Source organism: Zootoca vivipara, chromosome 7, assembly GCF_965207765.1.
Source record: "Zootoca vivipara chromosome 7, rZooViv2.hap1.1, whole genome shotgun sequence".
NCBI lineage: Eukaryota > Metazoa > Chordata > Lepidosauria > Squamata > Lacertidae > Zootoca > Zootoca vivipara.
Genome location: NC_142590.1, coordinates 681,632 through 698,969, shown reverse-complemented (window position 1 = coordinate 698,969; position 17,338 = coordinate 681,632). Strand labels below are relative to the sequence as shown.

The 17,338-nt window shown below is 46.7% G+C and overlaps 1 protein-coding gene across 2 annotated transcripts; it reads left to right on the top strand.

The window, feature by feature from the left end:
* Window positions 1-45: 45 nt before the first annotated feature.
* Window positions 46-16,636, top strand: UCK2 (uridine-cytidine kinase 2). Of its 2 annotated transcripts, none has more exons than XM_035102411.3 (7): window positions 46-588; window positions 6,178-6,337; window positions 7,756-7,852; window positions 12,069-12,211; window positions 13,696-13,793; window positions 14,711-14,759; window positions 15,232-16,636. In XM_035102411.3, the coding sequence occupies exons 1-7, from the start codon at window positions 472-474 to the stop codon at window positions 15,369-15,371; spliced, it is 804 nt and encodes a 267-aa protein (XP_034958302.1). In that variant the 5' UTR covers window positions 46-471; the 3' UTR covers window positions 15,372-16,636. The 2 variants fall into 2 exon arrangements, with proteins under 2 accessions (XP_034958302.1, XP_088530965.1); XM_088674839.1 differs by having other exon boundaries at window positions 577-886.
* Window positions 16,637-17,338: the final 702 nt, after the last annotated feature.

Genomic DNA, 17,338 nt, shown 5'->3' with positions numbered 1-17,338 from the left:
TTGGTCGAGCTTGTCCTCGGTCTCGACAGCCGCAGAGAACGCGGGTCTCGCTCGGCCAATCGCAAACTTCACCTGCCAGGACGCGGGGGAAGGGACGGAGGGGGCCTTCCCCCAATCAGCGGTCCGCGGTGCCTGGACCTGATTGGCCCGCCCCTCCCATCGCCCGCCTCCCCGTGGCGAGGGGCGCTGCCATTCAAGAGCACACGGGACCCCCGCGCCCACCCCCCGGAGGAGAAAGGCCCTTTCGGAGTCGCTGCTGCCTCTTTCGCTGACGAATGAGACTCTTGGTGCGCGGGCTGCACCCGATGCGGCCGAGGGACACGCCGGGCCGCTGCTTTTCCCTCACGAAAGAGAAGCCAGGCCGCCCCGGTGACCTGTACACGTGACGGGCGCTTCCCACGTGCGGGAGGGGGCGGTCCTGCGAGGGACAGGCAGCGAGGAGGCGCCGGCCGCAGGCGAGCGGGAACTGCCATGGCCGGGGACAGCGAGCAGGGCGTGCAGGGCCGCGGGAGGCCGCCCGGCGACGGAGCTGTTGGCGGCGGGGAGCCTTTCCTCATCGGGGTCGGCGGAGGGACCGCCAGCGGCAAGGTGAGCGGGAGGGCGGGCGGCGGCGGCGCGCTTCCCCGCTCCAGGCGCCTCTCTGCACGTGCTCAGAGGCACTGTCGCCATCCAGATGGAAAGGAGCCCGGCTGGGGCGGCTCTGCGACCTCACAGGCGCCTCCGTGGCTGAGGGAGGGAGGGAGGGAGGGGGGTAGCGCGTCCGCCACGTGCGCGCAGCCTCCGCGCTAGAGGCCGGTTGGCTGGGGCCCGGGAAGAGCGGCCTGAGGGCCTCGAGGGCCTGCATTGAAGTACTGTGTAATGGCGAAAAGTTTCCCCCAAAATGCAGGTACAACGATGGCATCCATTATTCCCCAGGCGATGCTCTGTTTGCAGGACCGCGGGTGTTGGGGGGGGGGGCAACAACCCAGTCGGGTTCCTTGTGCAGCTGGGTGTCTCCACATTCCCGCAAGACAAAAGCCAGATTCTAACTTTCCTGTTCTAGGGGAAAATAAGAGCTTAGCCTGTACTTCAGCGGCTAGAAAGTCCTCAGGGTGGCTTTGCTCTGCTGGCTTATCCCTTGGTGGCAGGAATATGGCCCGGATTGGTGGGATCCTTCTCTCTTTCTGCTTCTGCGGACATCTGCCTGCAGCTGGACAGATGAAACTCTAGTCTTGTTTCTGTTTTCTCCCCTCAAGTCCTTAAGATCCTGCATGCTTGGGGGTTATACCCTGTTTCATCGAAAATAAGACGTAGCCATAAAATAAGCCATAGCAGGATTTTTAAGCATTCAATGAATATAAGCCATACCCCAAAAGTAAGCCATAGTGATAGGCAGTGAGTAGGCATAGTGATAGGTTAAACTGTACGATACTTAATTAAGAAATAAGACATCCCCTGAAAATAAGCCATAGCGTGTGTTTTTTTGAGGAAAAATAAATATAAGACGGTGTCTTATTTTCGGAGAAACACGGGTATACTGGTATTAAAATGACCACTTGAAAACTCTTGATATCCCTCCCACATTTTTGCAGGCTTTGTGTTGTTCCTGAGACTTGATAATCTTGAAGCAAAACAGCATGTCAGAATTCTAGGTTTCATCTTGCACCTGCCCTTCCAATTGGTGGTTTGTAGTTTTGAGCCCTGCAGGTTCTTCCTTTCTGGGTTTCTCTGCAGATGCAACACAGGTGTCACCATTCCCTCAACTTCTAAGAAACTTGAGAGCTGTACAATCAGTTCCTCCATTTTTCTTAAACTATTTCCTGAGCTCTATTAGGAAAACAAATTAAGAGATGTTTTTAAATAATGAGTTTTATTTGGTTTGAAATGACAACTCCCACTTTTAACAGCTGAATCAAGTGGCCAGTAATTGTTTGTTTCCTATTGCATTGAATTAATTTGGCAATGATTTTTAATAATTTGACAATCAATAAAAGTAATTGAAAAAGTATTTGTTTGCTTTCTGTTTAAGAATTTTATCAATAAGTTCCACCTCCCCAATTTTCCTTGTTTTCTAGTGCTAAGCAGCCAAAGTACAAGACAGATGTACTCATGGTAAAAATCAACAAGGTTCTCTTTGGGCCTTATATGTGAACCAAAAATAACAGCTAACAAGGAAATAACATTAAAGAGAGAGATCTGGGTAAAGGTAAAGGACCCCTGGATGGTTAAGTCCAGTCAAAGGTGACTATGGGGTGCGGCGCTCATGGAACTTTTCAGGCCGAGGGAGCTGGCATTTGTCCGCAGACAGCTTTCCGGGTCATGTGGCCAGCATGTCTAAACCGTTTGTGGCTCAACGGGAAGCTGTGCTCCTAGACACTCTGCCAGTACATGGAGAGAGGGGTGTCATGGTGGTGACTGCCAGGGCAGAACAAAATTTTTCTCCTTTCTAAGGTAGGGCTGGGCGGTATCAACATAACATTCAGAACTGGTTTTGAAGTCTGCATCATGATAACTGTTTAATCATTTATTTCCTGGCTATATATCACAAATCATGGGTCTGTGTGCTATGCAAATATAGCCAGCCAGTGGTGCTTTTGATTCCTGTGCAGCTCAGCTCTCTGCTACCTCCTGCAGGGGCAGAGAGTCACAAGGCACTGGCAGAAGCAGCTGGCAGCCTCAGACGCCACGAGGCTCTTCTTGCTTTAAGGTTAGGGTTAGGTGCACCAGGCTGGTAGGTGGCTTATGGAGATGCCGGTGGACTAGTGTGTCAACTCTAAAACAAATGGTAGGTGTTCACTGGTCAGCAGCAGCAGCAGCTCATGATATTTCTCTTCTATAAACAAGTTATTTCTAATGAGTCTGTAAACCATGTAAACTAAAGTCCGGGGCCCAGATCCAGCCCACTCGCCTTCTAAATCCGGCCCACGGACAGTCCAGGAATCGGTGTGTTTTTACATGAGTAGAATGTGTGCTTTTATTTAAAATGCACCACTGGGTTATTTGTGGGGCATAGGAATTTGTTCATTCCCCCCCCCAAAAAAATATATAGTGCCGCCCCCTACAAGCTCTGAGGGACAGTGGACCGGCCCCCTGCTGAAAAGGTTTGCTGACCCCTGCTGTAAACAGTTTAAAAATGAATGTCAATACAAAGTCCACCATCATTATACCCAAATGGTAGGGGGAGACTGTTGCTGAGAATAGGCGTTTCTCCCGCTAACTAATCAATCATTCAGAAACAGATGGGTTTTAAATCCTGCCACAAGTTAATACAATATTCGGGAGTGCAGATAAAAATCTGCCAGCTCTAAGGAAAGCAAGTTTTACACCATTAGTTTTACATGTACAATGGGGTATTAGAACTTGGAAAGACCTACATTTATCATAGGTGGAGACAGTTCCACTGTTGAACAGCTGTTATGGTCAGGAAGTTCCCTTTAATGTTTAGTTGGGATCTCCTGTCTTGTAACTTGAATCCATTGGTTCGGGTTCTACCCTCTGGAGCAGGAGAAAACAAGCTTGCTTCATCTTCCATGTGCACCCCTTTAGATGTCACTCTCCTTCATGGGAGGTTTCTAAAGAAGTTGGGTGGTCATCTGTGAGGGGTTCTTTAACTGTGATTCCTGCATTGCACGGATTAGACTAGATGACTCTTGGGGGTCCCTTCCAACTCTACAGTTGTGATTGTAAAACTTCCTTGTCTAGTTCAGGGAGGGATGGGTTTTTTTAAGCTTCATTGTTTGTACCCTACTAACTTATCTCCATTTCTAGGACACTTGCTTTAAGCTGTTACAGGCCTGAATGGGCTGTTGCCCTCTTCCCTCCATTTTCCTTGTTTCTTTTTAATTTTTGTCAACTGACCCTAGCATTGTGTGTCAACTGTGTTGGGTTGGCAGGATTTCTTGTCTGTCTAGGCTTGACTCCCATCAGCTTTCTGTAAATTCTGGGGTCTCTCAGGTTATCTTGGGGTGTATTTTAAAAAAATCTTTGTCAATTTGCAGATTTAAATGCTCCTGTGTCTCCTGAGTACTGTATGTAGAAACCATTGCCTTGTTTTTTGGCGGTCCCCTTTCACTTCCAGGCTGGCAGGTGCTCAGTCATCAGAGTTTGCTATTAGGCCAGGGGATGGTGATAATTGAAACATCAGCTGTTAACATGTCAGTACAGTAGAAGCAAAGGCAAATGGAGGAAGATTGAGGGGAATTTGCCTGTTTGAACCCATAGCAGTTGCTGATATCCTGGAAATTGTTGTTTAGTCGTGTCCGACTCTTTGTGACCCCATGGACCATAGCACGCCAAGCACTTAACTTAACTTTTAAAAATCTGTTTCTTGCAAGATTCCACAAGTAGTTTGCCAGAATTTGCCTCCCGCAGTTTGGTCAAATGCAATATTTTTCTTTACAGCATTGGACTTTCCTTTCACTTCCAGGCATATCCGCAACTGAGCGACCTTTCGGCTTTGGCCCAGCCACTTCATCAACTCTGAATCTACTTGTACTTGTCCTCTGCTCTTCCTCAGTAGTATGTTGGACGCCTTCCAACCTGAGGGGCTCATCTTCCAGCGTCATAACTTTTATATGCCTGTTGTCTTTGTCCATGGAGTTTTCTTGGCAGGGATACTGGAGTGGCTTGCCAGTTCCTTCTCCAGGTGGATCACGTTTAGTCAAAACTCTCCACTATGACCTGTCCGTCTTGGGTGGCCCTGCATGGCATAGCTCATAGCTTCTCTGAGTTATTCAAGCCCCTTCGCTTGATCCATGAAGGGGATCCTGGAAATAGGAATTGGAATTAGGGGGGATACATCCCATGAGGTTAAAAGGCTCTCTTCTTCTTCTCTGCTTCAGGACTGGCAGCCTTCTAGTACCATATAGCACAGTGGGAAAAGATTTGGGTAGGTGGGAAAGGGAGAAAGTGTCCTCAAAGAGTGCCAGAAATGTACTGTGAGATGTTTGTTCCATGCAAACTAGAACCCTGATTTGGAGCACGCATATTGGGGACTAAGGATAAACTGCAATATGTTGTAGGTTTCCTATAGAATTTGTTATAATGACTATGCAAAAAGGTAACAGCTAGGGATGTTCTGGGAGGGGAGGAGGCAAATGTTGCTCCCAGCTGAGCCAGTGAAGTGAGCTTTGCTTCCGGTAGAATGATCACAAGTTAGGAGCCCTGCAGAAAGTCTCAGTAAGCTCTTCTGCTGCCTGGTAGATTTATCCTGTTCCTTTGACAAGTGTAGCAAACTGGAGTACTTACAATGAGACCTTCTGTCAGGAACATCAGAACAGGCCTGCTGTGACCTTGGCCTGGCCTGGGCTGAGCCCAAGTCCCATAAAATAGTGGAGCTTTCCCTGCTTGGTCATCCTCCCCAGTGCCCAGATATGATGCACTTGATGAGTGCTGGAAAGAAGGTTGCAGACTGAACTGGAAGCAAGTTGCACTACCCTTAGCCCAAGGTTGGGGAGGGATGGTCTGTTGACATCTGAAAGACCAGCAGGAGACATGAAATCCTCCCTGGGAGAGAAGCAGATGGACAAAAGACAGTTCAGTCAGGTGCTGGAGCAGGACAGAGCAGTGGGCCAAAGCCTACATAAGAATCTATTTTCTGCCTATGATGACAATGCTCAGGTGTTGTCATCGCCTAATGCTCTAGCTACTGATTTTGGGATCCACCGATTTATATCTATATGTGGAAAGGGAAGCAGCTGAAGACACATGCCTGCCTGCCCCTTCTGACAGCATATTGAGTGGGGGGTCGGGGTCGGGAGGTGCTTGGAATGCCTTCCAGCCATGGGGCACAAAGCTGTCTCCTCCTTGGTGAGGGAGAGGCAAGGAGATTAAATTAATTGCGGGTATGTAAGCTAAAAAGGGGAGAACTAACAGGAATGAAAGGACTGCCTGTTAATGAAGGGAAAGTATGCCTGCAACATTTACAAAAGAAGTTTTCCATGCTTGATCCATGTACAGTACTATGAACATGTTCCTGCTGGTCTGGGTGTTGCAGGGCCTTTGCTTTTCTGTTCTCTCCAGGAGACACAGTTATATATTTGGCAGATCGGGCCGTAGTCCTTTCCAGAGGGGCCCCCTGCCCCTTGGAAGCTTGCAGATAAGTTGGGTCCTTTGCAACTGGAGGGTCAACACCTGTCAGTCCTTCAGTCCACTTATATTATGATTCTCTCTCTCTCTCTCACTTTGAATCTTTTGCAGTCCTCTGTCTGTGCCAAAATAGTCCAACTGCTTGGTCAGAATGAAGTAGACCATCGCCAGAAACAGGTGGTGATTCTGAGCCAGGACAGCTTCTATCGTGTGCTCAGTACAGAGCAAAAAGCCAAAGCTCTCAAAGGCCAGTTCAACTTTGACCACCCAGGTAACTCAATCCTGAAGCCTAGGAAGGGAGTGGAGGGGCATAGGCTTTTTCCTTAGCTTCTGCTTAGACTTCCCAAAGACAGAACTGGGAAATTGCAATGTCAAAACAACCTGCCCTTCTCAAGAGAGATCATTTGAAAGCTGTTGAGAGGAGGCCCCACCTTGACAATAGGATAGATTGTTATTGCTATTGTTGTTGTTGTTAAATTTATATGCTGCCCTTCATCTATAGATCTTAGAACAGTTCACAGCAAAAAATGCAAGATAAAAACACAAAATTCATAATAAAAGAAGAAAAACAACAATAACCCTTTTCATAGCTGCCAAGTTATCCCTTTTTTAAAGGGATTTTCCCTTATGCTGAATAGGCTTCCTTGCGAGAAAAGGGAAAACTTGGCAGCTATGACCCTTTTCCCTGCAAACCTCTTGTGTTCATCCTGCTACTTTAAATTTGCTTGGAGTACAAGCTTAATAAATTCTTCCTTCCCTTCAGCTACCCAAGTTACATAATATACAATGTTCTGGTCATTCATGATGCTGATCATTGAAGTAATAACAATAAGTAATTAATAATTTTGATTATTATTTAGATGAAGTGGCTACCTAAATTAGCAGGTTACAGGCCTCAGAAAAAGAGAGGTAGAGCTGATCCATAGCTATCAAAAATTAAATTAAAACAATGATATACGGTATAGTGGAAAACAATATAAAGCCAAGGCGAAACTACAATGAGCAAAGAAGCAGGGGGAGGAAGAATAAGGTAGAAGGCAGGCCTCCTGGTGGCTTCCCCCCCCCCCATTGTACAGGTTCCAAAGCTGAAGAGGCCTTTTTACTCATTCGCAAGCTTCAGATTTCCCACAACAGTGGAATGTTCTGTGTAAACTTCTTTCAGATAGAAAGGAACCATGAGAGCAAAGTTGCTCAGATAATCTTGTTCACTCTGATGAAAGGACTGTTCCTCTCCACTGAGTGTGGCAACCATTTCTCCCAAGCTTGAAATTGCAGAATTGGAGAGGAATTATCTGGCAGCTACCCAGTGACCCCTCCCGTGATTCCCCCCCCCCAATACCCAGAGGGTGTTTGGCCAAGGCTCCTGGATCACTTGCCAGGCAGAGCCAAAATGGCAGCCAAAATGGTCCTCCCTTTCCTGTTCCAGAGCAGGAAGTAAGAGTTTGGGGGCTTTCTTGGCTGGTGCCGCAGTCAGAGCTGTTGAGTGGCACTGGGTAGAAACCTGGCAGGCACAATTTCTGGTTAGCCAAAAATTGTAGCTTTCTCATGATCCAGAAGACTTCACCTAACTAGGAAGGTTTTGTGGGACGTTTATGCTTTCCTCTGAGGCTTTCTCTGCCTCACTAGGGAGACCTACCTTGCACTGAGAGACACAGCTATTTAACTTCCCCTCTCTCATTCTTGCTACAGATGCCTTTGACAATGAGCTGATCGTCAAAACTCTTAGAGAGCTATTGGAAGGGAAAACAGTTCAGATCCCCGTTTATGACTTTGTCTCGCATTCTCGGTAAGTCTGCTTCTCCCCTCTTTTGCTCTGTGCTTTGGACGTGGCGTTTTCTGTCTGCATCACTTCTCATTAGCAGATCCTTCCAGTGAGCCCATGGTGGAAAACATTTGCATAAATGTAAATGCTGCATCTTGGCCCCAAACCAACCTGTAATGTCTAATGGTCTAGTCCAGTGTTTTTCAACTACTGTTCCGCGGCACACTAGTGTTGCCTGGTGTGCCATGGGAAAAATTGAAAAATTACTTTATATATAGTCAATATAGGCACAGAGTTAAATTTTTTAACATTTTCTAATGGTGGTGTGCCTCGTGATTTTTTTCATGAAACAAGTGTGCCTTTGCCCAAAAAAGGTTGAAAAACACTGGACTAGACTCTAGTCAAAGCAAAATTGTAAAACAGTTCTTCCCACTTCCCTTCTGTTTATCGGCGGTAAACACTAATCTAGTGTTTTCTTTGGTAGAAGAAAACAGAGGTGGACTCCCATGTTGTGTTGGGTGTGTTTCCTGCAATGAAAGGAGCTGTTCCCTTCATTCCATTTCACTATTCCAAATCCAGTGAATTGTAGCCTAGTGGTCTTCAACTGGTGGGTTGGGCCCCATGCATGGGTCACACCCCGATCCAAGGCTGGTCGCAACATGAGCACTCCAGTATGCAAATACATGGTAAAAGATTAAGAAATGGTTTCCCTAAGGCATGTTTGGTCTAGACGTGGGTAGGAGGTGCTTGGTCTAGAGTTTATTTTTGGGCAACTCCATGGCAATGATGACGACAAGACTTGGTTTCCTTTCCTCCCCCATTGCATCTGTCCTCTTCTTGCCAACAGACCAGAGCTATTCCAAATGATGAGGGGCCTTTTAAAGCTGGACTCCTCAGAGAAGCTGAAGGGATCCATGGAAGCAGACTGTGAACATTGTGCATGCATCTTGTGAATGAAATCTCTTACATCCTCTCAGTTTAGGCTCCTTTGGTACAGGGCCACTTATCCATGTGGATGGGTTCTTTTCCTGTTTCTATGTTTGCTTTTTAGTTTGCATAACCTGAGGAGGTAGCAAGTTGTGACATACCAGCAGGGAGCTTTCCCTACTACTGATCTCCTTTTTGTACTGTTTTCTCCGAAAAGAATCCTGAATCCAGTCAGACTGAACCTCTTGACAAAGCCAAGACTGTCCATTGTTGTTATTGTTGTTGTTGTTTAGTCGTTTAGTCGTGTCCGACTCTTCGTGACCCCATGGACCATAGCATGCCAGGCACTCCTGTCTTGCACTGCCTCCCGCAGTTTGGTCAAACTCACGTTGGTAGCTTCAAGAACACCGTCCAACCATCTCGTCCTCTGTCGTCCCCTTCTCCTAGTGCCCTCAATCTTTCCCAACATCAGGGTCTTTTCCAGGGAGTCTTCTCTTCTCATGCGGTGGCCAAAGTATTGGAGCCTCAGCTTCATGATCTCTCCTTCCAGTGAGCACTCGGGACTGATTTCCACAGGGCAATTCTAAGCCCTACAGACAAGGAACATTCCCGATAGGAAAAAATAAAAAGGAAGCAACTTTAGTTTTGCATTCCCAGATCCCACAGAACGCTGTAAACTATCATTGGAGGCACAATTGTGCAATCTTAGCACTTGGGGAAGATTTTTGTGAGAAATTTAACAGAAATGCCTTTTTAAACCAACAAATCCATTTGGGGGAGCAGGGAGATTTTATGGGGCGTGTCTTATCAAGATTTTATGGGGCGTGTCTTATCAAGTGTCGTGGCTGCATAATTCCCTCACACCCAAATAACAGATTAATTTAGAAACTCTGAGTTTGCTTTAAAAACTGGGTGATGAAAGGAGTGAAAGAAGTGAACTTGAAATCCTATGTTTCTGGTACAAGAAGCTCTGCACTACCCAGGAACATCAGCTAGCAAAACTGAGCTTTATCTGGTGGTGAATGCAGACTGTCAAAAGTCACCAAAACTCCCATGCAGAGTCCCAATGAACTCCTTGCCCATTTCTAAAGTGACAATAACTTTTCTCAGCCTGGAATGAAGTCTTATTACAAATACTGTAGATTAGAAATAAGCTGAAATCTTATTAAAATTAATGGACCCAGAAGTTGCAGCTAGTAAATACTGTGACATGGCAAGTTAACATTATAAGAAAGTAAGAAAACAGCTCACCCTAATAAAGCTCACCATTATCAGGCAGCTGACCTGAAAACAGGAGACATTTAAATTTGAGGATGAGAAAATCCAACCTGAAAGTCTTCTTAATTAAATGGATCAGTGCAGTATGCCTGGACATGCAGCCGGCAGAGGAAGACTTAAAAAGAACTAATTAAACTCTAGGACCAAGATCTCAACAGGCAGACCAACCCAGGGGTGTCTTGATACGTTTCACTAGGTACCCTTGCAAGCTAGAGGAGAACATCTTGTGCAACTTGGAATAAATAAATCAGGACCCTTGCCCTGAAACTCCAGAAGCACAAATCTCACTGCCATTTCACAGAATGCCTTTGTAAAGCAAGACTTGCTTCTCACTGGGGCTTTGCATTTAAGCTGCTGCTTCTCAACAAATGAAGTGGCACAAACTGCAAGGATACTGGAAGCACTGGACATTGATCCCTGTATGGGACAGCTGTGTATTCCTGCATTGCAGGGGGTTGGGCTAGATGATCCCCAGGGTCCCTTCCAACTCTAATTCTGATTCTATGATCATAACTTATTTGAGCAGGAGGGTAGCCCCAAAGACCTGGAGAGAGCACTTGTGGGAGGAGGATAAGAAGAAAAACCAGATAAGAGAACTAGAGCCCATAATCTCTGGCAGTTTACCCCTTTAAAGGAGAATAGTGTCACCTGTCTTTCTCTTTGGGGGAAAAAGTTTATATATTTCCAATTAAATACCTTTCCTAGTGGTTTCCAGTTCCTGTCTTCTCCTCACCTTTCCTGCCTCACCACCTTTTATATACAGTACAGTTGTACCTTTGAAGTCGAACAGTTTAGTTCTCGAACATTTTGGCTCCCGAACGTCAAAACCCAGAAATGAGTGTTCCGGTTTTCAAACGTTCATTTGGAAGCTGAACATCCGACGGGGCTTCCATGGCTTGGAAGCTCCTGCAGCCAATCAGAAGCTGAGCTTTGGTTTTTGAACGTTTTGGAAGTCGAATGGACTTCTGGAACAGATTCCGTTTGACTTCCAAGGTATGACTGTATATTGGTAAATTGGTTTCTCTTGTTCTAATACTTTTGTGTAGTTTTCCAGTGCTGATAAAATATATTTGAACATACGGTGTTAAGGTCTCTCACCACTATTCAAGTTTAGATTATAAACACCTTCCAGATTTGTCATCTTTGCTTATGAAACCAAGGATCCATGGGTGGTGCTGTAGAAATAAAACCAAAAACCACTGGAAACATCTAAAGTAATTTTTAGTGACATTTCTGATGCTAAAATTCAGTACTTAGATTCTTTAGTCTCATAATTCTGTTATTTTTGTAGTGTCCATACATACATTTTTGTAGTGTCAAGACATACTACCTCACAAAATGTTTGAAAAACAGAATATTGGGATGCCATCAAACTTGCATAAGCTTTTATGGACCAAAGTTTATTTCATCAGTTATATGCCTCTGCAGTCTGCACCCATCTAAGAACCATGTGCATATCTGGTGTGTCTGTGCCTCAGAAGCAGCAGCTGAGAACTATAAAAAGTTTGCAGCAAAAGTCTTGACCTCTTTGGCGGAGTGGCTCCATGTGTCCAAGCTGAGGCTGCTTCCTGCAGGTCTTTGTCTGTCTGTTCCTAAACTACCATTTTAAGTTCATGGATCCATTTGAGAACTTTGGAGTCCTCAGTTGTAGTTCACGGGCATACTGAGTTCTGAGTGATAGGCTTGGGAAAGAGGAAAAACCTTTATGTGCTCATCCCTTCCTTTTCTTGGTGTTAAACCAATCAAAGTCCACAGGTTTTCTCACTTTTTTCTTGGGCTGAAAAGAATTCTCAGGAAATTGCAGTTCAATCTGCTCCCAATCATTTTATTTATACAAATAATTATATGCCATGTTTTGGCTCCATGTTACCTAAACATATACAAATAAATAAAATTCATTTAAACATGAACAATAACCTAATATAACAAAAACGGGAGCACCATAAGAGCTTTGGATCAGACCCCATTGTCATTCATCCACATGGCTTTCCTGACCTGCCATCCATGCATTAATCTCTTTTGCACCTCTTAACAGCAAAGAAGAGGCAGTGACTGTGTACCCTGCTGATGTGGTGCTATTTGAGGGCATCCTGGCCTTCTACAACCAAGAGGTTCGGGACCTATTCCAGATGAAGCTCTTTGTGGACACAGATGCAGACACCCGACTCTCCCGCAGGGGTAAGTTGGTAGCCTTTTCGGATGAAGAGGGGAGTAAAAAAGTTTATTTAAAAAATGAAGTTCACAACAGTGCAAAAGCAAAGCATTGCACTTCAGGATAACACGGTGGTGGTGGTGGGGAAACCTTGTTTTCTTACAGTTGTCAGGCTTCCACGTTGGCTGATCTGAGCTTTCTGTTCTCCCGCTTTCAATGCCCTCTGGGGTTGGGGGGCCTGGAATGCTTTCTAAAGACACTGAGTCTTCTCAGCTGTCTCTCCCCTGGGCTTCCTGCTGCTTCCTGCTCCCCTCCCAATATTTCCCAGCTTCTCCCCCCTGCAGCCTTTGAGCTGTGACCTTTTGCAAACTCCTGTTGTAAATCTATACTGTCTTCCTCTTCTCTGGCAGGTGCAGGCAGAGGAGGCGGTATCCGCCATTCCTCCCCCTCCCCTCCCCTCCCCAGTCCCTGACAATAGTGGAGGAAGGGGGTCCTACCCACCCTTTCGAAAGGCTACATCTAGGGGCAGGGCAGCCCCCCTGCCAGTTAAACTTCTGGCAGCTCCACTGCAAGACACTCTATTGCTTCCTCTGCCAGCAGCCCCCAGGCACAGCACAGAAAAGTTGGGGAAACCATTTTGAAAAACCTTTACTTTGTCTTCCTACACTCAATCTGTTCCTCCGCCTGCTGCTCTTCGGCTTCTGCCTCCAGCAGTAGTTTTCTCTCCCTCCTGCTCTCTAAAGATCAGCTGCCTCCTTCCCCCAGGGCCTTGCAAACCTCTTGAGGCTCCTGGTGGTTCAGGGTTGAGGAGATGGAAAATGATAGAGAATTTACTGTAAAGATGGAGCTTGCCTGGATGAAATTGGCTGCCTGGGGCGCCTGTGCAGGGGACCCCGGGAGTTCCCCACCCCCAGGAGGTTCCTCCCTGGCTGCAGAGTTTGTGGGGAACCTGCAAAGGCCCATTTGGTTGCTGTCTCCCCCTGGGATGTGACTTTTGCCCCCGAGGGGCTAGCCTGGCTTGTATAGGCTTTGGGCCTCCCCTTGCCTCCTGCAGACCCCGTGGTCCAGCAGCATCTCCCAGTTGGGAGGGGCACTGGCTTCCTCATGCGAGCAACCTGGGGGCAGGCAGGGCTGAGAGCTGCTGTGGCTGCGGAGCCCACCGTCTTTGGAGGCTACTGTTAATAAGCACTGTGGGAGTGGCCCTGTGGTGTCTTACATGCATCTTGCTCCGCATACTCCTTTCCAAGTTGGCTTTGAGTCGTGCCGTGTTGTATTTTCCCCACTCAGCACAAGTTCCTGTTCTTATTGACTTTCCGGGGGGGGGGCATACTTTGGTATTCGAGTTTTATTTCCTTTGTTTAAAGGGAAACTCTCTCTCTGTAGTTAAAGCCTTTCTTTTTGCAGAAAAAGTAAAAGCAAGCCGCTTAGAGCCCCATCTTCTGCTTGGCTGGGCCACCTGTCAGTGCAGCTGCCTTCGCCTCCTCATGGTTTCTTTCTTTCCCCCCTGCAGTTCTCCGAGACATAAGCGAGAGAGGCAGGGACCTGGAGCAGATCTTATCTCAGTATATTACATTTGTGAAGCCAGCCTTTGAAGAATTCTGCTTGCCTGTGAGTAAAGGATATGGCAGCCCGAGAGCTTTTGCAGCTCTGGCCTCTTTGGGAGTGGGTGCCTGGGAGGCTCACGGGGGGGGGGGGGACTGGTTGGGTGCTTTCTCTTCCCAGTTAGAGCTTTGTATTCCTGTCCCTGAGCGAGATGAACTCTGGGTATTTTTGTGCTGTCCTTTCCACAAATGTGCTCAAAATAAATTGTGCCACTTGGTTGACTACACATGAAGTTTCAGTTGGGCGTCAGTAACAAAAACCCTTGGTTTTTTGCAGGCTCTTTGCACTTGCCACAATTTCTCACACTCTTATCTGTTCCCATAAGGGCTGAGGACTTTCTGTGACTGCATCTCTGCTGCAATTGCAGGGGCTCTTTCTGCAGAGCTTCCTCAAGTGATCCTGCAACAGAAAGATGTAACAAATGTATCATGGCATAAATTCCCGTAGACTAGATACTGTGTAAATGTGCATACAAATCCATATCTCATGGGTGTGGATTAATAATAACAACTTAAAATTAATTTTCTCTATGTCTCTAGTTCAGGGAAGGGCTAGCAGTGTCTCCTCAGCACAGTCTGTGTGTTCTGAATTGCAGTTTCTGGGAACGACAGGTGGAGAGAGTTATGCACTGGGGGCACTGTGAGTGCTGGACTAGTTGGGCCTTTGGCCTGATCCAGCAGGCTCTGCTTAGGTACTTAAAGTGCCACAAAGTCTCCTCCTCTTTTTTGCTGTGAAATGTGGAAGCTGGCAGCAGTTCTGCCAGGGGAAAAGAGGAGCAAGAAAGGTATCTTCAGCATTCATTCCTTCGTCAGCTGTTTGAGCTGAGGAGAGAAAATTCTAAAGCAGTTCTCTCAAATGGGTCTGGGTAACAGCTCCGGATTTCACCTGCAGCACCCTGTAATGTGATTTTATCTTTCTGGCAGACCAAGAAGTATGCTGATGTGATTATCCCAAGGGGCGTGGATAATCTTGGTGAGTAGTTGACCTTCCATGTACAGTCATACCTCGGTTTAAGTACGCTTCGCTTTGAGTACTTTCAGTTTAAGTACTCCACGGACCCATCTGGAACGGATTAATCCACTTTCCATTACTTTCAATGGGAAAGTTTGCTTCAGGTGAAGTACAGACTTCCGGAACCAATTGTGTACAATACTTGCTTTTGACTTGTGCACCTGTTTCTGGAGATTGTGAATCTGGAGAGGGTAATACTGAGAAACAATGCAACAATTTCTTTTCTTATTCCTGCATTGCATGGGGTGGGATTAAATGACTTTTGGGGTCCCTTCCAACTCTGCAAATCAAGGATAGATTTGTTAAGAGAGGACCATGGTGTGGAGTAGAGCTGCTGAGATGTTGAGTATGTGGAGGGCGATGAGGCATTTTGAAGGAAACATGGGACTCTATGTGGACTATATTCTAATCACTCCTCCTCTTCTCTGCCCAGTGGCCATCAATCTGATTGTGCAGCACATCCAGGACATTCTGAACGGAGGCCTTGGCAAGCGCCAGCCCAACGGCTGCCTGAATGGCTACACTCCTCCCCGCCTGCAGCAGCACTCAGAAGCAAGCAGCCGGCCACATTGACCTCAGGGCTGCTGCCTTAGGGACTGAATGCCCTTGGTTCCTGCCCTGTATTTACAGCCCCATGTACAAACACACTTGCCGGGCTGAATGGCTTCTTTTCTGTCTGATGGATAGATTGCTGAGTCTGTGCTGAGGACTCTTGCTTCCGGGGTCAGATTTTGCCTTCCTAGGGTGGCTCTGCTCCAAACTCCCAACATGGGGCAATACATTCCTACAGTGAGGATGCTGATGATTTCTAGGTTTTGTGGAATGGAAAGGGGACATCCCTGTCTTTGGGGGAGATCATGCTGTGTGCAAGGCATAGGAGGCAAGAATTGAACAAGAACCGGGTGCCCAAATGGCTCTGCCACTAGCTTCAAATCACATCTGGACCTCAGGTTTGTATTACCAGCTAAGAAGGGAGGGAAGGGGGTAAGGAAAGCACCATTTTTGGCTTGAGAAATTGGGCTCTGATATGATGAGAGATGGGGGAGCTGTTAAAAGGAAAAGGTTTCAACTGAAGTCTCACCTGGGCTGAGAACGTCCGTTTTCACCCCCCTACTGCTGAGCAATAGTTTTGCAACGGGCTAATCTTAGTGATGAGAGGAAGGTATATACAGCTCTGAGTGCCACTTGGCCTTAAGTCTCCACCCATGTGACTGTACGGCCACATACTCTGCCTTCCCAAGTATTCCTGAGCCAGACTCAGAACTGGTATTCAGCTGATGCCTTTGGATCATCAGAAGTTCTGCATGTTCATCCTAGTGGTGCTGAACACAAGAGTGTTGTGTGTCTGTCCCAGCCAGGGAGCAATGTATCGATACTGACTTCAATGAGCAGGGCTAATAGTGATCATTTCTGACGGCCCTGGGAATGAATGGGGAGTGACCAGGACACAAGTAAAAGGGGTGTGTGTGTGTGCCATGGTGCTCAGTGTAGGGTTGCGCTGATACAGATTGAAGCAGTCAACAAAGTTCTCTACCACACCCACCCACCTTAATGGTGTGGTTGGAGAGAGAAGGTGCTTGTATGTCCTCTGGTGTTTTGGGTCCTGGCTGGCTGAGAAGCCACAGCTAAATATTAGAAGCTTCCTGCTCCTGTCCTAGAAGGGGAATAGGAAGAGCCACTTGTTTTGCCTGCAAGTCTAGGAGGTTTGTTCTTCAGGGTTTAGATGGAATCTCTGGATGAGGTCAGGTGGGAGAACTCTTGGGAGAACTGTGCTCTTTTCAGTAATTATTGTTTTCAAGATGTAATATTCAGCCTTAATAAAGGTGGCATGAAAAGTGTATTGTGGTTTTTGTTTATAATTTTGGTCACGCTGACTACTCTTTGCTAGGTGTAACATCAGGGGCTCTAGAATTCTGTATTTTAAAAAATCTGTACACGTGAGTTCTGTTTGCACACATAAACTATGTCATTCTACATGTGTTATCAAAACATGCATTGCAAAATTTAGAATGGTCTCCTTTACTGAACTATGAATGAGGGCTGGGAACGTGACAGAAGGAGAATGGGCTGTTGCTGCACCTAAAAATAAAGCTGTGAAAGGTGCAGAAAAAGGCAACCCAAATCATGAAGAGGCTGGAGCAAGTCGGCTGTGGGGAGACGTTACAGCATCTGGAGCTGTTTAGTTTAGAAGGAAGTTTGGGGGAGAGATGAAAGGGCTTTCATAAAATGATGCATGCTGTGGAGAAAGGGGCTAGTGAGATCCTGAGCTTCCCCCAATTTGGACCTCCTGTCTCTGAGCTCCCCGCTTGCATGTCAACCCAGAACCACTTTGATTTTGTTCTTTGGCACACCACCCTGAGAGATAAGGGGGTCATGGAGAAAGAGGGTTGTTCACCGGTTGAGATGGCATGAAACACTTGCCCAGCAGAAAGGCAAGGCCAGTTTCTGTCCACGATACCAGACATTTTTAGCTGGGCTGAAGCTCTCTTTCTCTAGCATTGAGCTGGATTAACTTGAGTGACAGCCCACGCCAACCATCT

Bases quoted from the DNA above. Each gene is read 5' to 3' on its own strand.
- UCK2 (XM_035102411.3), top strand. From the start codon at position 472: ATGGCCGGGGACAGCGAGCAGGGCGTGCAGGGCCGCGGGAGGCCGCCC. The intron at 12,212-13,695 runs GTAAGTTGGTAG...TCCCCCCTGCAG, and splicing joins CACCCGACTCTCCCGCAGGG to TTCTCCGAGACATAAGCGAG. The intron at 13,794-14,710 runs GTGAGTAAAGGA...TCTTTCTGGCAG, and splicing joins TTGAAGAATTCTGCTTGCCT to ACCAAGAAGTATGCTGATGT.